The 27,313-nt window shown below is 38.3% G+C and overlaps 4 protein-coding genes across 5 annotated transcripts; 3 read left to right on the forward strand and 1 right to left on the reverse strand.

Annotated features, from left to right (window-relative positions):
• Positions 1-208: 208 nt before the first annotated feature.
• LOC119985028 (protein ROOT PRIMORDIUM DEFECTIVE 1) lies at positions 209-3,940 on the forward strand. Its single transcript, XM_038829184.1, has 2 exons — positions 209-1,858; positions 3,469-3,940. The coding sequence occupies exon 1, from the start codon at positions 315-317 to the stop codon at positions 1,617-1,619; it is 1,305 nt and encodes a 434-aa protein (XP_038685112.1). The 5' UTR covers positions 209-314; the 3' UTR covers positions 1,620-1,858; positions 3,469-3,940.
• A 3,965-nt stretch (positions 3,941-7,905) lies between these two features.
• On the forward strand, positions 7,906-13,914 carry LOC119986283 (E3 ubiquitin-protein ligase XBAT33-like). Of its 2 annotated transcripts, none has more exons than XM_038830859.1 (10): positions 7,906-8,505; positions 8,625-8,684; positions 9,028-9,099; positions 9,352-9,536; positions 10,446-10,606; positions 10,690-10,748; positions 10,833-10,879; positions 10,980-11,123; positions 12,229-12,320; positions 13,090-13,908. In XM_038830859.1, exons 1-10 carry the CDS (start codon positions 8,329-8,331, stop codon positions 13,626-13,628), a joined length of 1,536 nt encoding a protein of 511 aa, XP_038686787.1. In that variant the 5' UTR covers positions 7,906-8,328; the 3' UTR covers positions 13,629-13,908. The 2 variants fall into 2 exon arrangements, with proteins under 2 accessions (XP_038686787.1, XP_038686788.1); XM_038830860.1 differs by having other exon boundaries at positions 8,489-8,505; positions 9,028-9,197; positions 13,090-13,914.
• Positions 13,915-14,122: 208 nt separating this feature from the next.
• LOC119986284 (CEN-like protein 1) lies at positions 14,123-15,402 on the reverse strand. Its single transcript, XM_038830862.1, has 3 exons — positions 15,124-15,402; positions 14,938-15,040; positions 14,123-14,854 (listed from the first exon to the last, which is right to left on the reverse strand). Exons 1-3 carry the CDS (start codon positions 15,322-15,324, stop codon positions 14,637-14,639), a joined length of 522 nt encoding a protein of 173 aa, XP_038686790.1. The 5' UTR covers positions 15,325-15,402; the 3' UTR covers positions 14,123-14,636.
• A 101-nt stretch (positions 15,403-15,503) lies between these two features.
• Positions 15,504-26,426, forward strand: LOC119985591 (heterogeneous nuclear ribonucleoprotein A3-like). Its single transcript, XM_038829883.1, has 5 exons — positions 15,504-15,545; positions 17,723-17,787; positions 17,902-17,959; positions 21,098-21,311; positions 26,341-26,426. Exons 1-5 carry the CDS (start codon positions 15,504-15,506, stop codon positions 26,424-26,426), a joined length of 465 nt encoding a protein of 154 aa, XP_038685811.1.
• The last annotated feature ends 887 nt before the right edge of the window (positions 26,427-27,313 follow it).

Genomic DNA, 27,313 nt, shown 5'->3' on the forward strand with positions numbered 1-27,313 from the left:
GCCTTTGTTTTTTTTTTTGAGAAGAATATAGGCTGATCATAAATAACTACGGCCCATATTAAAGTGGTCAAAGACTCGAAGCTGGGACGAAGCCCAACTGAATGAAAGTAAGCCCATGGAAAGGCCGCGGCCCACGAGGCATCCCTTCCCTAATAATTAAAATCTTCACCAGTGAAAAAGTGTGTTTACACTTTACACGGTAGCCCCTTCTACTTCAGTTACCTACACCCCTTCAAGCATGGTTTCACTTGCCAAGCTGTTGATCTCTCGGTCCGTCCAAAACCCCTAAAACCTCACACGAGCAGAAAAACAAAATGCTGCTTCCGCTCGATGTCTTCGCTCGTTCTCTCAAAACCAGAATCAGTTCCACTCTCTTCACCAGACTCATGTCGCAGTCCACTTCAATCCCCAAAAAGCTAGAGCGGGTCCGCGACCATGGCTACGACAACTTCATGGAGGTCGAGAAGAAGACTCGGAAAGTTCTCAAATTCCATTCTTTGATCCTATTCCAGCGCAACCAAACCCTCCCAGTGTCCCGCCTCGACATCCTCTCTCGGCGCCTCGGCTTCAAACAACACGAGGCGGGCAAATTCATTGTCAAATTCCCTCATGTTTACGAAATCTACGAGCACCCAGTTCAGCGTATCTTGTATTGCCGATTGACCCGGAAAGCAATTCTTCAGATTCAGCAGGAGAACGACGCGTTGATTGCTCAAATTCCCGAGGCTGTCACGCGGTTGCGCAAGTTGTTGATGATGTCCAATACCGGCCGGCTTCGGCTTGAGCATGTACGGATTGCCAGGTCAGAATTTGGATTCCCTGATGATTTTGAGTACTCTGTTGTTTTGAAAAACCCACAATTTTTTCGATTGGTGGATGCTAAAGAGACTAGGAGTAAGTATATTGAGATTGTTGATAAAGACCCCAATTTGGCTGTTTGTGCAATTCAGAGAGTGAGGGAAAGAGAGTACAGGGAAAAAGGAATGGATGCTGAGGACGGCAGGTTCTCATTTCTTATCAATTTTCCACCTGGATTTAAGATAGGGAAGTTTTACAGGATTGCTGTGTGGAAATGGCAGCGGCTGCCATATTGGTCACCGTATGAGGACGTTTCAGGGTATGATCTAAGGTCATTGGAGGCACAGAAGAGGATGGAGAAGAGGGCAGTGGCCACCATTCATGAACTATTGTCATTGACTGTAGAGAAGAAGATTACCATGGAGAGAATTGCACATTTTAGGCAGGCGATGAATTTGCCCAAAAAGGTGAAGGAGTTTCTGCTTCAGCATCAGGGAATTTTTTATATTTCAACAAGGGGGAATCATGGGAAGCTTCACACGGTTTTCCTTCGGGAGGGTTATAAGAAGGGGGAGTTGATCGAGCCAAATGATTTATATTTGGCTCGAAGAAAGTTGGCTGAGTTAGTGTTGTTGAGCCCAAGGAAGGCTAAAGTAGATAAGGAGCTGGTTAGCTATAGAAGGGACTGGGAAGAGGATGACATGAGGCGCATTGGAAGAGACTACGAAGAAAAAGATTTTCAAGGTTCTGAGGTTGAGAGCAACTACGTGAGAGATAGAGGGGAGGAAGATGATACAGACTTGGATTCAGATGGATTCTAATGTTTCACAGATGAGGCAAACAATTGTGCTGACACTGTTGAGGCAGAAGATGCTTGTGTTTCAGAAGTGACCGAGATAAGCATAGTAATTTGAGGACTATGTGTTGCTGTTTTTTTTCAAGCATCCAGCAGACAATCTAATTGCGTACATAGACAGGTGCAGAAGCATAACGCCATGTAACTGGTTGAATGATGTCTGGAGCAAGGCCAAAAAGCTTTCAGTCATCCATATGTATAAAGGTAATAAATCTAGTGGCTGAGATCCTGCAATTCAGTTATCTTTTCTTTCAAATATTATGTTACTGTTCTCGATGGAACAAAACAATTCAGCTTGCCCTGTTGTTATACTTGGAGCATACTAATGATTTTTTTACAGTCACTACGGCTTAGTTAAGTAGTAAAAGACCCATGTTTGTAAAGTGTATGCTGTTATTCAGGTTTGTCGAAGTCTTGTACCCTGCCTCTGTTTTTGGTCACCAAAACCATTTCTATTTTCCTCTTAAATTTTAATCAAACCATGCCTGATATTCCAGCCCCAGGACTAGAACTATTACTTTGTTGGATATATGTGAAGCTTAATAGGTCAGATTTTTGGTCGGAGGGTGGACTCATTGAGCACGGGAATGGCATTCGTAATGCTTTTCTTTCTTCTTTCATTTGTATATCAGAAAAATGTGCATTAATCCGTGGCTCTATTCATACAGATATCACTTGAAGACATATACGGATATACCCCATCAACTCAATAGCTTGTTACCACTTGGTGAAGATAGCAAAAATAGATCTCTGATTTTGTGCATCATGTTAGCCATATGAGGATACTAAGCTTCATGATATTTATTGCTTCTTTGTTGGTGTATCGTTTAGTCTTCCATGAAGTTTTGTCCCTTTTTCTTCTTCTGTTCTTTTCCATGAAGTTTTGTCTGCTTTTCTGCCTTTGTTCGTCTTGCTTAGTGGCAAGCACTGCATCTGCATCAGTACTGTTTTGTTTGATTTGGAGTCAATGGTAGTACTGGTAGGCTATTATAATTTAATGATCACTACATCACAATGGCATTCGTGTCCCTGACGTTGTTTAGATCAACTAAACTAGTTGACACCATGATTACGCATAGGTTTAAATGTGTCTACAGGAGACTAAGAGTGTGTTTGGATTGAGGGATTTGGAGGGGAGGGGAGGGGAGGGAGAGAAGGGAAGAGCAGGGAAGAGAAAATACATTTCCCTTTCTCATGTTTGGATAGATAAAAAAAGAAAGGAAAGAAAATTAGTTTAATTTACTAGTTTATCCTTATTTTTTATGTTTAAGTATTATGTCCAAGGGTAAAATAGGTTTTAAACTTATAAGTAACTTAATTAGTAATCTCTTCCCTCCAAATGACTCCATTTTGGGAGGAAAGAATTTTGACAAAAATTTAAAGAAATCTTCTTCCCAAATCCTCTCAAATCCCGCTCCTCAATTTTTTATAAACTATCCAAATAAGAGAATTGGAAGGAAACTCTCTTTCCCTTCTCTTCTCTCCCCTCCAAATCCCTCAATCCAAGCACACTCTAAATCACGTGCAGATGATTCGTGCATTTTGTAGTTTGACCAGTTCTCATTTAGGGAGTTTACCTCTATTTCCCTTTGCATCCTTGTTTTATGCCACCTTGTATGTGCTGCATTGGGCATGTTTGAACATATCAGTATTAACATAAAGTAACTTACGTATGTTGATGGCATCGTCCTTTTTGTTATCCAATCCTGTGCTGGATGCCTAGGCATGATTTGCAACTTTTTAGAGAGAGTGCATTTTGCTCTTCGGCTCTGGTCATTAATCTCGAAGATTCAATTTTCTACCTTTTGGAGCAGATATCTCATGAGGACATGGTATACTACAGCAAATTTGTAGAGGTTTGGAGTGGGCTTGTAGGCTTTTGGTGATCCCAAACTCCTCAGATGGGACTTCAATACGACACAATTAGCCGCACATTTCAGTCTATCTTTATCTCAATAGAGTCTCTCCGTGACATGTTTCGGTCCTCTTCCCCGTTGCTTAGAAAAAGTGAATGACCGATTCAGGTATAAGATACTATCATTACCGCCCCGACAATTAGACTCTCCTAGAAAGTACTACTTAGTTCTTAATAAGAATTTTACTGATTAGATACGGCATGTGGCCTATTTGGGTCTGGTAGCATCGACCTTTCCATTAGTAGGAACGGTTGGTTTGGATTTGTTGTGTTTTGTTTTCTTACTGAATAAGTAGAATCAGGGACATTACGCAATGTCGAATCAAGTCCCAAGTTTTTTTTTTTTAATGTACTTGTTAAGTTGTTTTCTCTTTCTTCTTCTGCATATAATTCTTAAGGAATCAAAAGCTGGACTGTTCTGTGATGACAAAATTTATTCATATTTCTCAAAAAGAAAGAAAAGAAACAAAATTTGTTCATTAGAAGAAGGCATCTGGCATGAGCTTCTTGCCTACATCCATTTTAGTATTTGTTTGGATGGTAGCTGGTGACTGATGCAACAAGTTAAACAAGGAATAGAAGCAAGTTGGTTCCTGTTGGTTGTGTTTGTCACAGAAGCCGTGATTATCTAATGTAATTAATAACTATAATGTCAATATCCAGAGCAACAAATGATGCTTAGTCTCGGCCGCCTAACCCATATTATACCATCTCTCCTCGTACCAATTTGGGCAACGTGTCATACTTGTAATTCAACGTCGCTTGGTGTGATTTATAAGAAAAGTCCAAATATCATAGTAATCCTATGTATCTACAATGAATTGAAATCCCGGAGCAGACAATATTGTTGCATGAGAGGGTCAAATCTTCAATCTCCAACAAGACATTTTGGACTCAAATACCATTGGTGACGATTAGGAAAACAAAATCAGTGAACGGGAACCCTAGAGCGGATTTTATTGTTGTATGAGAGGGTCAAATCTTCAATCTCTAACAAGAAATTTTCGGCTCAAATACCATTGACGACAATTAGTAAAACAAAATTGGCAGGGCCGTCTTTAGCATTTTAGAGGCCCTAGACAAGTTAAGAAACTGAGGCCCTCATTCCCTAAAATAATTTTTTTTTTTTTATAAATATGAAATCTAGCATATCTAATAAATTCAAAATGCAATATAATTAGTTCTTAAATACAAATAAATTATCACCAATATCCAATAAATTAAGCGACTCAAACTTATAAATTTATCACATCAAATGAAACCAAATAACGCTAAACCAAATAACTCATGGGGGAGGGGCCTCACTTGTACGGTTTGGATTTGATTTGTTACCGCAATCAAAGTTATAGGTCAATGAATTGCACCTCTTAATTTTTATGTATGTGATGGCGTGTCATTTTGTATTTGGGTTAATGGGTTTGTTTTCTTAAATAGCAATATATTAGGATTTTTTTTTCGGATTTGGGGGCTCCGCAATTCCTTAGAGTCTACAATTTATATTCAATGGTGAAGAAAAAGACATACAAATTTTAAAAATGAAAAAACAAAAATATAGTGTAATGTGACACATCTCTCAAGCCATTGGATTCCAATTGTAAACTCTACAATTTGAAACTAATTGCGGAGCCCCCTAATCCATTTTTTTCTTATATCAATTGACAAGTACATTGTACTGCCTATATACACCTAAAAAGATATACAATTTAATGAAAAGTGAGGCCCCTCCCTCATGAGAGGCCCTAGGCGACTGCCTATCTGGCCTCCCCTTGGAGCCGACTATGAAAATTGGTGAACCGAAACCCCAGAGTGGACATTATTGTTGTATGAGAGGGTCAAATCTTCAATCTCCAACAAGACCTTTTGTGCTCAAGTATCGTTGGCGACAACCGGTAAAACAAAATCGTATAGGTTCAATGTATCCACAGTGAAGCGTATATCCGAAGTGGATAATATTAATTTGAGTGGGTTGAGATTCTTGATTTTAAGTTCAAATAAGCTTGTATTACTAAGATCCGAGGCTCTCATTTGTTCGTTGTACATACATAAGCAGCGGGGATTGATATGTATTAGTGCATCACCAATTAAATTAAGCTCCATGTTGATCAACTTGGCAAGAGTTAATGATGATAGTTAATCAACTGCATGTTACGTGTCTTTACACGTCTATTGATGATACTGCATAGGGCTATCATTTGGCCCGCGGGTCAAAGCCCGGCCCAAAGGAAACCGGGCATGGACTCCACTTCTTGGGCCAGGCCTGGCCCGAAGCCCAACCCCTCGGGTCAATTTTGACCCGACCCGAGCCCGAGCCCGAGCCCGACCCAAGCCCGACATTATTTATTTTTATATGTATATAATATGTATATATTTACATATATATATACATATACATACATACATATATACATACACAGACAGTGTGTATTTGTGTATATATATACATATGCAGATATGTATATATATATATATGTACGTATATATAATATATATGTGTGTGTATATATATATATACATTATTGCAATGTATGTGTATAGATATATACACATAATACGTATATATTTCACCCTTTATAAAATATTGTTCAATTGTATAAAAATTAAAGTATAATTATGACATTAATCAATTGTAAGCAGGGATGACAATTTGTCCCCATCCCGATCCGACCCGACCTGCCCCACGCGGATTTAATCTCCAAAACCCTAAAGGCCCTAAACTCTAAACCTCAAAACCCTAAACTCCAAAACCCTTAACCCTTAACCCTTAACCCTAAAGACCCTAAACCATAAATGCCCTAAACCTAAAGATCTTAAATCTTAAACCCTAAACCTAAGCACTAACCCTAAAGTCATAATATGACCATTTACTCATAAATGTTGGTAAAATCTTAAGACCCTAAGATTTCATACAATAAGTATAAAATTAAACTATTTAAAACTATAGATGTGTATAATATAAAATTGAAAATCAATACTCATTAAGTAAAACTAAAATTATTTAATTGTGTTAAAAATATAACAGGTGGTATGTAAAGATAATAATATAATTAGTTGACAAGTATACATGAAAGTAGCTTTGGCTTGTTGGTTAGTTCGTTATTCTTCTATCTAAAAGTCTCAAGAGAGTGACAAATGTGTCTAAGAACCTACTTTATAGGAAATCATCTTAGATATTAATTTCTTGCTATGTCGTTTATGTGGTTCGAGTCAATGATATTATTATTAGATTAACGATCGTGTAATCCACTAATTACCGTCAAGTAGGCAAATTGCAGAAATAAAATACCGTCAAGTAGGCAAATTGCAGAAATAAAATGTGGGTGATGATAGTATATTCAAACATGATACCAACATCCCAAATCGCTTAGAAGTGGGAGTTGTGATATATTGATAAGGAGGGCAAATGCCTTCCTTAATTAGCCAATGAATTTTTGAAGTAGTAGTTCATTGAGCATGTTAGTTACAACTAACTCATGCGTGGGTAGCGGTTGGACCTACTGAGTGCGTGTGAGGTGTTTAGATCTCTCTTCGTTCAAGTATGGGATTGAACTTGTGGATAGCCGATTTGGAAGAACCTACTTTATAGGAAATCAACTTAGATATTTTAGATTAATGATCGTGTAATCCACTATCAAGTAGGCAAATTGCAGAAATAAAATGTGGGTGATGATGGTATTTTCAAACAAACACATACACCAATGCTATTTGTCCTTTCCTGTATATCTTACCTACTCAGAAAATCTTCACACATCTTACCAAGAAGAAAAGAGAGAAAATCATAACAATAATTAAGGTTGATGAGTATGTGTATTCGTATTCCATGCAATAATCAACGTTGATGAGTATTCGTAGTGGCGCTTTCACACGCCACCAAATCCACGGCCCACAAGCCCACCAAACTTCAACCTAATCACCTAAAGCCAAACAAATACCTTCGTAACTACTTGAATAGAGAAATCTCATGTCTCATTCTTCACATTGCTACATAAAGATTTACTAACTATTTATAAGTTCATATTCTTTGACTCAGTAAAACTTATTTCAAAGTGGTGAATCGTGGAAGGTCTTGAAAAATCTGTGATAAATTGAGGGCACTTGACCTGGGAAAACCAACATTTCCTTAACACAAAACTCTCATCTTTACTTGACCGGAAAAGGGCACATTTCCCAACAAAAAAACTCTCATCTTTAAACGTCAATCACGTCTGATTCCCTCGTGTTCTGGAAATAAATATCATGACGAATAATCCACATATTATGAATCCAAAAATAAATGTCACATATCACTATATTAGTCGGTCTAAATGTCTAATCAATTCTAGAGGAGTAGTAGTTGACAAGATCCCATGAATGATTTTCTCTCTGCATAAGCAGGAGAGGAGAGGAAAGGGAAGTTGGCACCAACAGAACAGTGAAGTCTTGATGATGTTTTAAGTGGTAGTTACACAAGCATGTAGAAGACATCTTACCCTACAGAGAGAAGGGGCCAGCCACGTCATCCGATCTCCACGAAAACCCAATTAGAAATCCTGTTTTCTTTTATTTACCGTGTTCTTTTCAGTTCTCTTCAACGACGGTTGACCTAATATATTCATGCCCATAAATCACATTCATCAGAAAAAGAGAGGAAGAATTCTAGACAACGAAATTGAAATATATTTTGTTTGCGATCGGTGTTTGTATTGGGGTGTGTGTGTCGAAGAGAGAGAGAGGTGGTGGCCGGCGAAGGAGTGAGGGAGGGAGGGAGGGAGGGAGGAAGGAAATGGGGAATTCCTTTGGGTGCTCTGCTTCGGGGGAGAGATTGGTGTCGGCGGCGAGAGATGGGGATCTGTTGGAGGCCAAGATGCTATTGAATTGCAACCCTTGTCTCGCCAAGTACTCCACCTTCGGCGGCCTCAACTCCCCTCTCCATTTCGCCGCCGCCAAGGGACACAATGAGGTTCTTTCCTTTTTTGTCCTCTTTATTTGGCTGACATCGGATTTACTATTTCAGTTGTAATGTTATGGTTCATTCTTGAATTGAACAAATTATGCTGAATTTTGCTTTATTTTGGCCAGATTGTGGCGTTGTTGCTTGAGAATGGAGCTGATGTGAATTCGAGGAATTACTGCGGCCAGGTGACAATCCGAGATTTTTAAATTTTTGAAATCCAGCTGCTATTTTATATAGTTTGCGGTATTGGTGCGAGTTTAAGGTGATTTGATTAGGCATATTTGAATTTTTGATGTTTCTAAGCTGGAAATGAAACCCTTCATTGGATTTGGCATGGACTTTAATATTATTATGGCAAACCCTGGAAAATATTAGTTTTCCAGTAGATTGAAGTTCTAAACTATGATTTGCGTAGAAATCATAGGCTGTTTCAGAGAATTGTAGGTAAAACTGCCCTTTAGCTAGCAAGAAACCATTGTGTTTGTGTTAGAATGACCTGCTGACTCACCTTTGTTGCTGCTTTTTAAGACGGCGTTGATGCAAGCTTGTCGATATGGGCACTGGGAAGTCGTACAGACACTGCTACTCTCCCGATGCAATGTGAGTCTCATTGTGATGAGCTCTCTATTTTCCATTTTGATCGCCTTACTTCGTGTTTAAGGCTAATCCTAGGAATATGTGAGAAGACCAGCGAGACTGTAAGTTCAAGAATTTATCTCTTCTGATGAACAGCATTAGAAGAGATTCTTCAGTTTGAGCATCATTTGGTTGGCATGTCTTCAGCTGCTTTTTTATTTTGTTTCATAAACAATTGATTTTGCCTATTTTTTTTTCCTTTCTTTTCTCTTACAGGTCACTAGAGCAGATTATCTTAGTGGGAGAACAGCTTTACACTTTGCAGCCGTAAACGGGCATGTGAGATGCGTAAGGCTGGTTGTGGCAGAATTTGTTCCCAGTGCTCCTTACGAAACTATAAGTTCTCAGGCAGATGGTGATAGACCATACGGTTCCAATTCAAAGAACAAGTATGATCATAGGTATGTCTTGTTCGCTGCCTGTCCTTGTGTCATAGTCATATGCTTTTCTGCTAAGCTTTTGGTCTTTGTTGGTACTGGGAAGATAATATACATTGAGTGGAGGGTTTCATTACTGTTCTTCTTTCTCAAAAACTTTTGATCTTCAAAGATTTGGTGCCTTACACCATATTCAGTTTTTTGAGGCAGGATTATAAGTCTACATAGTCATTTATCAAAGCAGGAGTTATTTTGTTTTTCTCTGTGCCTTATTTTTCTGTTCCCTAGAGTCCATGATCTTGCTATACTGAACCATTTTGTTCTCCATATTTGTACCAGTTAGTGGAAAATCATTGGTGAATAGATATGGAAATGAAATGGGGCTTCTGTTGTCATATTTTGGGAAGAAAAATGAACTTATTTTGTTGTCATAAATCATGTCAAGCAATGAATAGGCACTTCATTTGTGTCTATGAGAATTAACTAGATTTTTTGTTCATTGAAAGAGTATCTTGTCTTATTTGAAGTATAAAATCATGACAAGCAATGAATAGGCAGTTCATTGTTGTAGATGAGAATTAACTAGATTTAGTGGTTCATTGAAAGAGTGTTTTGTCTTGTTTTAAAGTATAAGAAAAATAAATGAGCACAGAGAATTGAAGTTGGTGAATCAGCAATTTCAATTGTGAAATTGAAAAGGAATATTAGACTAGGATGTTTTTGTCAAGTATGCAAGGAATCGGGACCCAAGTAATCAAAATGATATTTCTACATGAGTGATACATGGCAGCAGCAGAAATAATCTGTGTCACACATTGATTAGCCTTGGCTGAATCGGTGGTTGTGTATATGTATGATATATATCATGCATGATATGTCAGGAATACTCTGGATCATTCTGTTGCGTCATTGCCTAACTTTACTCCATTGCAGTGCGGTATCCAAGTTTGTAAATAAGGCGGCTGATGGAGGTATCACGGCTCTTCATATGGCTGCATTAAATGGATATTTTGATTGTGTACAGCTTCTACTTGACATTCATGCAAATGTATCAGCTGTGACATTTCATTATGGAACATCTATGGATTTGATAGGTTAGTCTTTCAATTTTACCCTTTAAAATTTGTTCCATAGGTGGTTACTCTGATTCTTACTTCAAAAGGATATGTATTTGTAGGAGCTGGAAGCACTCCTTTGCATTATGCTTCTTGTGGAGGGAATTTAAAATGCTGTCAGGCAAGCAGTATATCGACTTAATTATTTGATTACATAGTAATTAATTCCTATTGAATATAAGAGAGGTGGTTCCAAAATTTGCAGATCCTTATTGCAAGAGGTGCCAGTAAAATGACTTTGAATTGCAATGGGTAAATTGCGTTCATATTCTCTTTTGATATTCACTCTTGAGCATGTTAGTTCTACTGGAGCATTGACATTTGACAATAACGACTAGTGGTTTGTTTTCAGATGGCTGCCCCTTGATGTTTCCAGGATGTGGGGGCGGCATTGGCTTGAATCATTGCTTTTACCCAATTCAGACTGTGTGATACCAAGATTTCCTCTTTCTAATCACTTGGCCTTGCCTCTTCTGAGTGCACTTAATATAGCAAGGTAATTGTGTATCTAACTATAATTTTCTCCCGGATTGCTTTATCCTAATCCTTGTTTAAGTAGACGTGGTTGGAGCTGAAAATGAGGAGATAGTTTATTGTATGAACAGAACTTTATGATGTTAAACAAGATAACTTGTAAATAGCAGAATTTCCTAGGCTCACTCAACTTCATACTCATCCAACTGCCCATCCAGCTGTTTCTGGGCAGTTTCTGTATTATAAGAACACAATCTTGTTTGTAGGTACATATATAGGCATATGTACTAGCTTATTTCGTCATCATAGTCTTGTGAGTGATGTTAGGTTTATTAATCCCTTCATGGGAGGATGATAAAAAAACCTTTACCTGTTGTTCACATGCTAAAGAAAGCTATTGTTTCAGTAACTAAAACTTTTTTCCTGTTATGCAATCTCCATGAAGATGCCTTTTAGGTCATTATGCTCAAGTATAGGTTATGGTTAGTTCATACTTCTTTCCCATGCTCGCCAGATTAAGATTCTAATGGATTCTAAGCGCTACATTTTATTGTAGTCCCACTTGCATATGTACTCAGATTTGCTTATGTGATGCAGCTTTGAAATTAAATATGAGCCAAGTTGGATAACTGCCTGTGAGACCTACAAAAAAATGATATATGAGGGATTTTATCCATTGAGTACAACCATTTCATTACTCACGAAAGATAGCTGCCTCTGATACGATTCCTTAAAATTTTCTGTTTACTTCATTTGTATCATAAAAAAAGGGTTCTTAAGAAACTCTACTTTCCTTCTCCTCCTTTACTTCCTTTCTTTCTTATGTTCCTTCAGTAATAACTTATAACTGCTAGAGTTTCCAACCGTCCTCTTCAGTCTCCTGTCTGATTTTGCAACCCATTTTCTTTTTTCAATTACCATTCAATTTTTTTGTAGACTATGAAAACCTGCCAAACGACATGAAAATGATTAGTTGTACACAAATGCCAGCATAATAATACTTCTTCATAGCTGTTCTAGTTTCTAACTTGAGATTATGGGAGTTTATTAAAGTCGATTGTATATAATATTAAATATTCCTGATGATATTAATACTTGATATCGTACCTCATGAATGTTCTTTACAGAGAGTATGGGATGCAATCCTCAACAAGCTCCACAGATGACTCTGATACATGTGCTGTATGCCTGGAGAGAGAATGCAATGTAGCTGCAGAAGGTTTCTTCCCCTTTTCCTCTGTTTTCTCTACTTCTTTCAGTCTGCATTTTACTGTCTAATTAAACTATCAACTCAATACCTTCATTGACCAGTGAAATAAGCTACAAGATCTGCTCAAAAAATTAGCTCCAGAATTTTTTAATTTACGTTAATGTTTTGAAAGTTGGAGTTGACCAGCGGGTCAAACAGGGAACTCATTAGTTGACTCATTCACTCCAAATTGCAAAATGGTTGATGCCCCCATTGGTTGACGCATGGGAAAACTATTTTGAGGGGAACAGCTGTTTTAACCTTTTTTTTCTTTTTCTTTTTGAATATAATGGTAACTCCATAATTTATTAGCCGAAGGAATGTGTGACACTGCGAAGTGAAGATTCTGTTCCACAATGGAGTAAGCATCACGATGAGCATAAGTTTTTAGTAGGTATAGGAACTCTCGTAAAATCTTCATTAAATGATTTTGTAGATATCTAGTGTAAATTTGTGTGCGCGCGTGTATATGTAGTATGTGTTGTAGACTTTGTTCAGTCCTTTTATTTTAAGTGTACGTCTTGCGATAAACTCAATTTGATACGAGATGAATGCTTCTGTGCATGGATTAAAGACGTAGTTTTACATGAGGATAATTTCATTCCATTAATATGCAACTAATGTGAAGCTTTTTACGTTTCATGATCTCTTATTTACTGCCTTTTGCTGATGTCTAGGTATTTCACATTCAGCGTTTATATACTCACAGATATATCTGTCAACTTATTTTAATTTCCAGGGTGTGGGCACGAGCTATGTGTAAGATGTGCACTCTATCTTTGTTCGACAAGCAACATTCCTTCTGAAATGGTGGGCCCACCTGGCTCCATTCCATGCCCTCTTTGTAGATATGGCATTATATCATTTGTTAAATTGCCTGGTTCCCCAGCAAAAGAAGTTAAGCTCTCCCTGTCCCTTAGCCTATGCACTCCTTGTATGCTTCACACTTGTGATGCAGACCATCTATCTCCAGCCTGTGTGCCGGAAATAAGAAAGAATCGCGTGGCTTCTGTTTCGTCCGATATTTTCTGTCCCGTCACTTGCAGCCCATTCCCATCTGTTGCCATTCCTTTGTGTACATGCAATGATGGTCCCTGTCCCTCTTTTGAATCTCGAGGGGTGGAAACACCAAATGAATCTCCCCATCGATCACAAACGTTGGTAGAGCAGGACAAAGTGGAAGGGCCAAGGGTAGAGAGAACAAGCTGTTCAAGCATGTTTTGGGGCAGAAGAAGCTGTAGCAGAGAGCATCAGTGCAATTCAGAAATAAATGCTTGACAGCATCGGAAATCGGTTGCTCTGGTAGAACTTTTTATGAGTAGCAGCATCTGAGATTGTTCACTTCAAAAACTGAGACTTCTCATATCCACGTTCGCTTTGAGGTTTTGTTCAGCAGGCTACAGGGTAATGATCTGGGTTCGGGATCACTACTATCCTTTGGGTGGCTTTTGAATGGGATTGTATAAATGTCTTTAGGGTTATAGATTGATTGTAATTGAGTATCATCAAAGAATATGTGCTTTCTGATTCGATTATGGAGGGTTTATTTGCTTATGCATCTCAATCTGGCTGGCGTGCCGCAATTGTTTTTGCTACTTAAAACGTGATCTCCCTGGGATCCCAAGTGGTTTGCATTTCGCCTTGGACAATGAACTAACCCGTCAAGTGGGTCTGCATGTGCATAGCCTTGCTCGAGTTTGGGTTTAGTGGACTGAGCTTTTCCCGAGTTTGGTGGACTGTCCAAAAAAGGTACACCTGTGGAGGCGTTCTTATTTTTTATTGTGCTCTCTGTGAAATGATTTGTTAGTTTCCTTTTCTTCTTTGGTCCTACGTTTTTTCTTCAAGGGGAAGGGTAATTGATATCGGCCCATTACTTTACTCATCTAGGAAGGCCCAAAACCCAACATGATGATTATGATCCCCGAGCAAAGCAACAGTAGCTAATATTCCCATTGAAATCATATTGAAACAAACGACTGTATATGTAACATTGTTTCTGTTATTTTTCGTTAGAGAGGAGAAGATTATGCAAGCTCCTAAGGATCTCAGTTGTCCAGTACAAATTTTTTCCTTACTTGTGAAGTACACCCACTAAACAGACATATATATATAGCGTCTGATGCTAGGTGAATCATACCAATGGCAGCTCTCCTTAAAGAAAAGAACCCTAGAAAGGGGTGGACCCCATGCATAACCTCAAAAACCCTAAAACCAGGAAAATAATAACGTTGGACAAGAGTTCACTTAATTTTCGATGAAAGAAAAACCCAAATATAAATATATGATTTATCTTCTTCGGGCAGCAGTTTCTCTTTGTGCATTGAAGTAAAGAGCAGCAACTGGTGAGCCCAACCCATTCTCTGCTGCGAACCTCCTTGTGTCAAAATGGTCTCTTGAAGCTGGAGCCTTCACTGTTTCTCTTCCTTTTTGCTTAAACACTAGAAACACATATCGATGGATTCCAACTACTGGCTTTGGAGTCTCATAGCTCACTAATTCTTTTCCTGTTTCATTTACCTAATTCAAGCTAATATATATATATAGAATGAAACTTAAAAAATATAACTAGGTTGAATCATAAACTCACCGAATGTGGCATCAGTTGTACCAGGAATGTCTGTAACTATCCAGTGGAGATGCTCTCTTAAGTATGGATCACTAGGGCTTGGAGCATCAGGGTCAGTCATGATCTGCACGGATTAAGAAGTAAAAAAAACCATTCAATTAGATGTAAGCAGTCTTGCTTCTGCATTGTAATATGACAAACACTTACCAGCGTATAAGATGTCCTCATGTCATTACCTCCAATCTCAACACGAGGTTTGGAAGTAATGACAGAAGGCATGAGCTCATGACTATTACAGACTTGCTTATTGGAGTTGTAAGTCACATTGATTATCACATTTGGAGTGAAAATGTCCACCACTTCTCCTATAACCCTTCCCACCATAAGTGGCTCCAACATCCTTGACATAATATGCAACAAGACTACAAAAGAGATCGATAGGAGATTAAGAGAGAAGAAACAAAGATATGCTTTGTTGATGTAAAATTTCAGAGCAATGAGATAAGAACTGGAGTAGTCTGGAGAGATCGCCTTATATAGACAAGGTGTTAAATACAAAAAAAAAAAAAAAAAAAAAAAAAGGAATTATGAATAATGTAGTGGAGATGCTTCAGCATAATCACATAAAGGTTTGTCTATATTCGGCATGTACATGTGTGACAAGGCTGTTAAGCGAACTCGTCTTTTTTATCAAAAAATGTTGAAATTAACAAGAACCCACTAGAGCCTAGAGGAAGATGGTTTGTGGGTTTGTCATAATTTGTGGGCCCCATATGTAAATAGGCTTATAAGGGGAAGTAAACCTATATCATATATACAAGTCCAAGTTTGTCAACCCAAGCGATGTGGGATAAAGAATTATGAGATTCTCACGTTCTCCCGTACGTGTGCGGTGGAAGTGACATTCAACAACTCAACACGTGGAGAACAGTGTGCCCCATCTGGACCTTGGGCCCGTTCCAATACTATGTCATAATTTATGGACCTCATATTCTTCCTTACAAACCCGCTTACAAAAAGAAGGAAACTCACATTATATATACAAGCTCAAACTTATCAACCCAAACGATATATGGTCTAAACCACGAGGTTCTCATAGGGTTTGTTCTAAGATATCCTTCAATCAAAGATTTATCTCTCTTTTAGGAATCTAACATATGTCTTAAGCCTATTGGGTATGTGAGAATTAAGAATATGTATATATAAAAAGGTTTTCCACTTTAATACAATATCTTTGAACTAATGGGATTCTGATTCGGCTTTCATGGGAACGTGTAATTAATTCAACGAAGAACTGAATCGATGAGTGGCTGTTTCTTATCTCATTGGTACTTGGCTTTAAATTTAAACGTTGAGTTGGCATGGACTAGTCAAAAGCCTAATTAGACTGGCATTTCTTCTTAATTATTTACTCACTCAAGTTCCTATATAGATCTAAGCAAAGCATGGTGTACACTTTGAACTTGACAGACTAATCGGCAGTAATCTTTAAGCTCGTACTTGAGTTGGTAAAAAAAAAGAGAGAGATTACATTTTCATAACTTGATGGAAAGTGAGATCTCGATAATTTTAATAATGTCATTGTCAATAATCTAGCAAGTATCCTCCCTACTTGACGGGGGAGTTTTGGTGTGCATATATGCATGTAGGGGACAATCAGGGAATTGATAATGGGGTGGGCTAACATTAGAACAATAGTATTTTCATCTGGCGGAAAAATTTTAGGAATTTTTTTTTCAGGCTTATTATAGATGAACATTTATCTTGATATTTGGTCTCATAAAATAATCCAAAATGTTAACTTAAATACCTATTAAAATTAATGAAAACTAAGTAAATACCATGTACAATATGAAATAATATATAAATGTATAACCAGAAGTTATATTTCAATTTCAATCTAATTTTTTAAAACAAAAATATTGTTATGTATTATTATTTTCAAGAGATTATGTATTGTTGTTAATATTGACAATGGAATGGAATAGATAATATTAGGATTAATATTGGTATGTATTGTTAAGTGTCATATATATATACACACACACATATCTATTATATGTATGAAATTTTTTCCCCAAATTTTGGGGGACTACAGCCAAGTATAGTCCCCCTAAATCCTCCCCTGTACGCATACATGTAACATGTGAGGATACGTGACTAACATATACTTTTGAAATTCATCTAAACCTAAAACCTTAAGGTAATAGGTTATGAGTCCATCTATGTATATTAACCTCTTAATTGTTTTATGCTTATTTTGTGTAGGACTCTAATCACTTGTGAATTCCTAATAATCTCCCATCACATGTGATTTTCTTTCACATCGAGCACACTTCACTTCATGTTTGAACCGCCCACTTTGTTGTAGACTCCCGAAAGCCATGTCTTACATTCTTTATGTACCCGCGATATAAAGCCACAAGCTAAGTCCCACATGCGAGAGTTGTCCTTCGAGCCACACTATCTTCGTGTATTTCCGCTCAACCTCATCGATATCCTAACAATATGTGCCACAATATGATCACCATGTCAACTCTCTCATCGTTCTCCTAGAGCTACATTAGCCCCATGTGTACACTCACTTACATAGGTATTGTAGGTGCCAAAAATGGTGTGGCACCACGTCATCACATAATGACAAAACTAGTAGAACTATTTGGGTCTTCCCACTTAGACTACCACGATTAGGCCCAAATCCGAAAGCCCATCTGAGAGGCCCATATACAATCTTTACATCATTACTAAGTAAACATAACAGTAGTCTTACAATAAAGCTGTCACCCTCTCTGACATGTGTTTGCAGGAGCTTTATGGCTTTACAGCCTGTTTGCTTTATCATTTGTACAATGACTTTTCCTTAGCAATATGGTACCAGGTTTCGAGTCGTCTGATGTGTTGGCGACCGTGTGTAGGCGCCAAGGCAGTGTGATGGCGCTATCTCGTATGAGCGCCATTGCATGAGCTACCTTTCTTGCAAAGCAGTTCTTGTCAGTCTAGTCTACAGCAAATATCTATAGGTCCAACAGACTTATATCTCCAGGTAAGACATTCTCTCGTACGTATTTCTCTTTATAGAATGTCGCCCACAATTCTACCCTCTCCTTTATCAACACCTGTTGTGATCATTTCGTACTACTACTTTATTCTACTTTTTGGTATTTGTCAACTCTGACACAGCCGATATGATAGACCTTTCAGTTACACTTCTTTCGTACAAGTTGGTCCAATAAAATATCTATAGGTGCACACAATTCCCGAGGTATATACTTGTTCTCTTATAAATACCCCCTCTTTCGGATGGGAGGGGAGGAGAAAACACCTTTTTTACGCACAATACAGGAAAATACCCCAAGACAACATACTCAGACTAAACACCTAAGAACATTGCTGGTCTTCCACCTCCGACCGAGTCTAACTTAATCGTCGGAGCCTCCACGACCGGCACCCCCCAGTCCGGTTGAGGAGCTTTCACGGTTTTCTTTGTTGTGAAATCTACAGGACTCAAGGTTGTGAACGGACCCCACAGAAAGACAAGTTGACCTTTCAACGATTGTAGAACTTTGCCCCTACAGGTATAACATGGCCTCGAATCTCATGCATATGTTATCGCCTTTACGTCTGGCCTCCTTTCACCAAGAAATGCATATACTTGCTCATTTGAGTCTACCCAAATGAATCAGTGGGGTAAGACTAAATCCAAGCTCCAACACACCGTTGCCTATCCGTAACCATCTGCTCCGATACTACTTGTTGAGGAAATATGATTGAGAAGTGTTTGTATACGTACACACGCATACGTGAGCATACGTGACTAACATACACTTCTGAAAGTCATCTAAACCTAGAAGCGTATGTTAGTCCCATACTCTCACAAAACAACTTTAGTAATGACATCATGCAATTAAATTAGTTATTTTTAAAAAAGAAAAAAAAAGAAGGTGATTCCCATGTAGTTCCGAGATTCTGTCAAATTAAATTTAATTATTTAACCACAAAACTATGTAATAAAAAGTTGCCCCCACTTTATCCTATGGAGTATTCTATTGCGGCCAACGACCCTGTACAAGAGTCTTCTTTTAAATCGTCCTTTTAAGCACTCAAGCGGCAGCCCCCCCTCTTTATTGTCTAGACAACGTGTCGGTCTGCATATTAAGGTAAAGATAAAAACCAAAAAAGAATTTTAAAAAAAACATAATATGGAGCCATTTGTCCGATGGTTTTAGTAGACTGAATGGAATAAACCATCCCAAGCTTGACACGTAATTGAAGTTGAGAGAATCTCATGTCTGAAGAGAGAAGGGAAAAAAAAAGGCTCTCTATCTTAGACCTATACTATTCTTTGACTGACATCCTAAGCCGATACTCGATCATCTTCAGCAGAAATTAAGGTAAAAGCATAATTGTACGCATTCCTTTCTGATTCATAAGAACATGTGACACCTCCCCAGAAGCTGGTTCCTCTTAGCCAAGTCAACTTGATCCCGTGTCATTCTCCTAGAGGCTCAAAGTTAAAAGCAACCACAGCTAGATTTATAGACTAGGTTCCCTCTGTCTTTCAAGTTAGAGAGTTTTTTCCGTACTATGCCTCTGCCAAATTTTAAATATTTAAATAGGACTCACTTTTATTTTTTTTATCAAAATGATATTTGACACTGTTGAAAACAACATCATTAACAATGATGTTATTTGCAACATCTTCATTATCCTTAAATTTTTATAAAACACAATAACATTATGTGAGACAGCGTCACTCAATTTTCTTAAATAATAATTAATTTTTTAAGAAAAACCATATTCTTGAGAGAACTTCCTAGCCAGACGAACTCGCACTCCATAGATCTTTGGATAGTATTTTTGATCTACATCCTTTATCACGAATCATGTGAATTCCAAAGCCAGATAAGAGAAAACCACAACACAAATTGAGAAAAATAACTTGTAAACAATCAAATATCAACCAAACAGGGTAGTTTGCAAGATTCAATAACCGGGGAGAAGATGCAATTTGATGAGTTCAAATCAAGATTTCAAGTCGATTGCTATAAGAGACACCCGAGCAGCATCAAGTCGAATCGAAATCGGCTCGTAGCCTGCTCTCCTCTCTCTCCCCCCTTGTCTATGAATTTAAATCTCCTCTCTAGAAGGAAATACTTGCCTTGTGTTTGTCAGATCCGGTTGTGCATGTCATAGGTGCGTAGGTCGAGCACAGGTGGAGATCTGGCTTGGATTTGGGACCACAAAAAGAGTGGAGATTTGATTGTCATTGCTAAAGGATGAACTTGTCGAGCTCCTGGAAATCATCTTCTTTAATCTGATTTTCATTTTTAATTTTTTAATTTTTTTTTCTAAAAATTCAATTGACACTATTTGAATGAGTGTCTTTAGAGAAAATATTTTGTGATTCACAAAGACGTTGTTCCCAACAGTGTCAATATTGTTTCTTTAATTTTAAGTCAATGACGTTGTTTTAACCAGCGTCTTTAGTGTTTTTTTTTCAATGACGCTGTTGAGAATAGTGTCAAATACCATTTTGGTAAAAAAAATGAAAGTGAGTCCTATTTAGGTATTTAAAATTTTACAGAGGCCTAGTACAGAAAAAAACTCCAAGTTAGAGCACATGCAATGGTTGGGATTCCTGCAGTAATGACAGGGATTCCCGCAACTATATCCTAATTATTCCAACTATTAAGTTGTACGAATATCATTTCATATGCATCATGTGGGACAAGTGGAGTTCTCAAATTTACTTGAATCATGTGCGTTCAACCCAACAGTTGAGATAACTGAGATATGAACGGTTGAGATCTTTTATCATTTTCTGACAAAAAAAAACGTCATTATTAGTATTCCTTTCCATTGGCGTCGAGAGGAGTTACATGGCTGTGGCACGTGGGTTGGAACCTTAGGCCAGAAGCAAATCAATGAGGCTATTAAAATCATTTGAGAAATTTTATCTACACACTACAAAAGCACTATCTTTACACTACTTTTTAATTTTTTTTTGTAGTTTACATAAATATCCTTATATACAATGACATATTAACCCTTAAACTAAGATACTATTAAGTTTATACTAGAATTCTCAAAAAAAAAAAAAAGTCTAATTATTATTTGTATAATTTTCTAAATAAATTGAGGGTCAAGCCCTAAACCCTAATACTGGTGGTGGTTATGATAGTGCCGTAGTGGTGGTGGTTATGGCAACAATATTGGTGGTGATGGCTTTGGGAGTGGAGGAAATTATGGCAATGGCGGTTTTGCCAATGGTTCCTACGGAGGAAATGTCAGCTCTGCCAGTGGTGGATTTGATGGAAATAGTGGTATTGTTGATGGATTTGGTGGAAGCTCTGGTTTGGGATATGGAGGGGATAAGCAGTTTGGGGCAAAGGAAGGTAACAGCATGGACAATGTGTTGAATAGAGTCAAAGATTTACCCAAGATTTACTTTATTGATTGAAGACTTTATTGACAAACTCAATATTGATTGAAGACTTTCCTTAATTGAAGATTCGGCAATCAATATTGATTTGTCTAAGTTCATAATTGATGCCTCAATTGTTGACTAATTGATGCTTCAATTGTTGACTTTGATAGTGACTTTGATAGAGATTGTAATTACGTAGATCATTGATTGTAAACCAATGTAATAGCTATATAGGTGTTTCCCACTTCAATAAAAGATATCAATTGCAAAATTAAGTTGGTATCGGAGCAAGGTTCTCTTAACATACTACCTCTCCATCACCGTAGCTACTAGGGGCCGACTGCTCCAACCATCCGACAGAAGCCGATTGCTTCGTCCATAACAGGTGCCGATTGCACCATTGAACCAGAATCTCATCCAGAAATTACAAACAACTCATGGCTGAATCCGGTGCTCTTATAGTTCCACCTGTGGTGACGCCAACTCAAGAACCAACCTCTATTCCTTATGGGATCAAACTGAATGGCTCAAATTTCACTCTTTGGTCTCAGGTGGTTACTATGTTCGTTGCTGGACGAGGAAAGATGGAATATCTCAAAGGTACGACCTCGAAACCTACTGTTAGTGACTCTACATATAACAAGTGGATGATGGAGGATGCTACTGTAAAAGGCTGGCTTATTGGCTCTATGGAGGCCGATATAATGAATCTTTTTATTCGTTTACCCACTGCGAATGATGTTTGGGATGCTGTGTCTCAAACATATTTTGAGGGTGCTGATAAATCTATTTTGTATGATCTGTCTCGAAAAGCTATGGCAACTAAGCAGGCAGGGCGACCTGTGGCTGCATACTATTCCGATCTTAAGGTTATTTGGCAGGAGCTTGATCATCGTCGTCCAATTACCTTTACTCAGCCAGATGTGATTAAGACTCGAATGGCTGAAATTGATGAAGATCGAGTATATTCTTTTTTGGCTGGGCTTGATGATATATATGATTCTGTTCGGGGAGATATTCTTCGTACTAATCCTCTACCTGGACCTGATAATGCTTTCTCAACTGTGAGACGTGAAGAACTTCGCCGGAATACAATGATGTCTTCAGAAGTTCCTCAGATGGCTATGGCAGTTCGAAAATATGGAACTCCAACAAGTTCTTTGTCACTGTCAGTACCTACTGGTGGTAAATGTACTCATTGCGGCAGCACCAAACATATTGTAGATACTTGCTTCAAAAAGCATGGATATCCCGAGTGGTGGCAGGCTCACAAAGAGCGATTACAAGCTCGAAAAGGTGGTAAAGTTGCGCTATGCACCTCACATACAGTCCCAATGGCACCGACTCCTTCTTCAATGGATACCATGGCTTCCACTACTCCAGTTGATATCACTCACTCTGTGGTAGATCCTACTCTTCTCCAACAGTCAGGTAGTGTTGGTCTAGCCCTTCTTGCAACAAATTCTGAAAAAGATCCCGGTTGGATTCTTGACTCTAGTGCGACTAATCATATGACCTTTGATGCGTCCTTATTACATGATGCTTGTTTACCAAATTGCTCTACTGTCACCAATGCCAATGGTGTTTCATATCCGGTTACGGGCGCTGGAAGGGTTAACTTAACTCCTTCATTATCCTTGGAGCACACTTTATTGATTCCTGCTCTTTCCAATAATCTTTTATCTGTGCCACAAGTTACTACACAACTAAATTGTTTAGTATTAATATATCCTACTTTTTGTTTCCTTCAGGATCTCTGCAGCGGGGAGATAATTGGGCGTGGTACTAAGAGAGAGGGATTATATTATGTGGAAGATGTTAGTATGGGACGATCTCTATCAGCAAAAGGGTCATCTAGGGCATCAGAAGATTAGATTCGGTTATGGCATCATCGTTTGGGTCATGTCTCCTTTGGGTACTTGAAATATTTATTTCCTACTTTATTTTCTACATATGAACCTTCCAATTTTCAGTGTGATACATGTGTTTTGGCCAAGAGTCATCGTGCTACTTATTCTGATAGTACTAATAAAAGATTTGTGCCTTTTGCGTTGGTTCATTCGGATGTTTGGGGACCTGCCCCTGTTACTACTTCTACTGGCTTTAGATGGTTTGTATTATTTATTGATGATTGCACTCGTATGACTTGGCTTTACCTTATGCGTCATAAGAGTGATGTGGCTGCTTGCTTCCGCACGTTTCATACCATGATCAAAACACAATTCTCTACTAATTTACAAGTTCTTCGATCTGATAATGGTGGTGAATTTGTAAATCAGGAGTTACAAGCTTATTTTCAGACTCATGGAATTTTGCATGAAACCACTTGTCCTTATACACCACAACAGAATGGTGTTGCTGAGCGCCGAAACAGACAAATTTTGGAGATTACACGTGCTGCCCTTATTGGAGCCCACATGGCACCACGTTTTTGGGAAGAAGCTGTTACCACAGCTGTATATCTTTTGAATAGGGTACCCACTCGTGTTCTACAATTTCAGACACCACTTGATAAATTGGCATCCTATGTAACACTGCCATCGCACCTCACACTTCCTCCCCGGGTGTTTGGTTGTGTTGTGTTTGTACATTTACAGAAACATCTCCGCACGAAACTTGATCCTTGTGCCCTCAAGTGTGTATTTGTCGGTTATCATCCTTCACAAAAGGGTTACCGTTGTTTTCATCCTCCTACAAGTAAGTTCTATGTTACTATGGATGTCACCTTTTCTGAACATGAAATGTTTTTTTCTTCACCCAATTCCACGCTTCTGGGCCCGAGTGGTGATACTGTTGTTGAAGCTCCAAATTGGATGGAGTTGTTTCCTGATCCACTGTGTGTTGCCGATACTGTTGCTGAAGCTCCCTCTCTCTCATCTTCGCTAGTACCCACTCTCGATACTCCTCGTACAGATCCTCCTGAGGTAAGCATTGAGTCTGATGTTAATACTAACAATATTTGTGATAATACTTGTGTCTCGATTGAAACTGACAGATACATACTCCCACCAAGAAGTACTCGTGGTGTTCCACCAGATAGATTTTCACCAGAGGTTGTGCGAAAAGTGAAATATCCTATTGCTCAGTATGCATCCACTCACCGACTGTCAAAGGAATGCCGAAGCTTTGTCAGTAATATGACTGTCATAGATATTCCTACTAAAGTGCAAGAGGCGTTGTTGGATCCAAAATGGGCAACTGCAATGACTGAGGAGATGACAGCACTTGAGAAAAATCAAACTTGGGAATTGGTGGAGTTGCCAAAAGGAAAAAAAGCTGTTGGTTGTAGGTGGGTGTACACCGTCAAGTGCAAGCCTGATGGTTCGGTTGATAGGTATAAAGCTAGACTTGTGGCTAAAGGATTCACCCAGACGTATGGGGTTGATTATCAGGAAACGTTTGCTCCTGTTGCAAAAATTAATACGGTTCGAGTCCTAATATCCCTAGCTGCAAATTTTGATTGGCCTCTACAACAATATGATGTAAAAAATGCTTTTTTACATGGTGAGCTACAAGAAGAAGTTTATATGTCTCTGCCCCCAGGATATGAAGCTCCAGGTGATCAAAGTGTCGTGTGTAAACTGAAGAAAGCCTTATACGGGTTGAAACAATCTCCTCGAGTTTGGTTTGGTCGATTCCGACTTGCTATGAGAAGATTCGGCTATAAGCAAAGTAATGCAGATCACACTTTATTTTTGAAAAGAGTTGGTCATAAATTAACGGCTCTCATTATTTATGTTGACGACATGGTAGTGACAGGCAATGATTCTGAAGAAATGCGTAAACTGAGAGACTATTTGTCAACTGAATTTGATATGAAGGATTTGGGAGGATTAAAATATTTTGTGGGCATTGAAGTTGTTCGTTCTGAGCAAGGAATATTTTTATCCCAACGAAAGTATGTGCTTGACTTATTAACAGAAACTGGTATGCTTAGATGTCAGCCAATTGGATCTCCTATGGAACAAAATCATGGATTGGAAGAGTCTTCGAATCAAACTTCAATAGACAAATTACGATATCAAAGGTTAGTTGGGCGTTTAATCTATTTGTCTCATACGAGGCCAGATATTGCATATGCGGTTAGTGTTGTGAGTAGATTTATGCACAATCCTGGTAAACAACATATGGATGCAGTTATTAGAATTCTGAGATATTTAAAATCTGCACCGGGAAAAGGCTTACTTTTTTCTAAGAATGGGCATGCAGACGTATGGGGCTATACCGACTCAGATTGGGCAGGTAAAGGAGACCGAAGAAGATCAACCACTGGGTATTTAACTTTTGTTGGAGGAAATCTGGTTACTTGGAGAAGTAAAAAGCAAAAAGTTGTCTCATTGTCTAGTGCAGAAGCCGAATACAGAGCAATGGTGAAAGGTATTTGTGAGTTGTTATGGCTCAAACGGCTTATGGGGGAGCTGAGTTTGTCCATTAAAAGACCAATGAAATTGTATTATGATAATCAGTCAGCAATTAAAATTGCTGAGAACCCAGTGCAACATGATCGGACTAAACATGTGGAAATTGATAGGAATTTCGTGTATGAAAAGCTAGAAGAAAAAATAATTGAAGTTCCGTATATGAAGACCGAAGATCAGTTGGCTGATGTGTTAACCAAGGGAGTGTCAAATTCAGTGTTTGCTGATTCACTTGTCAAGCTGGGCATGTACGATGTCTATGCACCACCTTGAGGGGGAGTGTTGAATAGAGTCAAAGATTTACCCAAGATTTACTTTATTGATTGAAGACTTTATTGACAAACTCAATATTGATGGAAGACTTTCCTTAATTGAAGATTCGGCAATCAATATTGATTTGTCTAAGTTCATAATTGATGCCTCAATTGTTGACTAATTGATGCTTCAATTGTTGACTTTGATAGTGACTTTGATAGAGATTGTAATTACGTAGATCATTGATTGTAAACCAATGTAATAGCTATATAGGTGTTTCCCACTTCAATAAAAGATATCAATTGCAAAATTAAGTCAATGCAGCCGGAGATACGAACTCTGGTGAACCTTTGGATGGAAATTACAATGACGACTTTGATGATACTGGGGACTTTGCAAAAAGAGCATGAGAAAAGCGGAGCCACCCGGAAGCAGAAGCAAGCGAAAGTGCTCAAGTTAAATGCATGGTGATGTAGAACGAGTGGAGATCGCGTTTGAGGAAGGAATTGACGGGAATGAAGAAGAAATTGAGAAGGGAAATATCAAAAGAGCGCAGAGAAGAAACAGTCGTAACTTTTGACCCAATTGACAGATTTCCTATTATCATATGTTTCCGAAGATTGATTTTCATCCTCCATAACATCCCAACTAGGGCCAACCAGGGCTTGCCCAGTTGATATCGTTTTCAAGCTTAAATTACTTGTTCAAGATAGGCTGACGGGTGGTCAAAGTTTTATTATTTTGGTTAACTTTTCGTTTTAGTTTGTTTTGTTTTAGTTAATATCTTTGTTGGTCTTTTTACTTAATTAGGGTTTCCTAGTGATTATTTAAGCTATTGGTCGGTTGTTATTTGGATTGTCATTGAAGTTAATAAACTCTTTGGTTTACAACCAATTTCCCTTAGTGGATTCCGAGTTTGTTCTTGAGGATTTACGCTTATATTTCAGTTGATCGTTTCTTACTGCGTCACATGGACAAGTGTGGACAACGTAAGTTGGGGAGGATAGACATTGACTGTATAAGAATTGGTGATAGAGCCAAACAAAGTCGTTTGGATATGATGAAATCGGTGAGGGGGGAGAATATTGAGTTGTAGTTAATTTGTGTGTAAACTTAACAAACTCATTCTTAATATTGTACAAAACAAGGGTCTTTTCGTATATTTATCAAAATTTTATGTGTAAACTTAGGGCTTGCCCGTTTGAGGTGTTCAGGAGTGTTGGTTGGGAGGTGTTGGGTTGGGAGGGGTTGGGATTTTTATATATAGCCTTATAGAGAGATTTTGTCTCAACAATCT

The sequence above is a fragment of the Tripterygium wilfordii genome, chromosome 19 (assembly GCF_013401445.1).
Source record: "Tripterygium wilfordii isolate XIE 37 chromosome 19, ASM1340144v1, whole genome shotgun sequence".
In the NCBI taxonomy this organism is placed as follows: Eukaryota; Viridiplantae; Streptophyta; class Magnoliopsida; order Celastrales; family Celastraceae; genus Tripterygium; species Tripterygium wilfordii.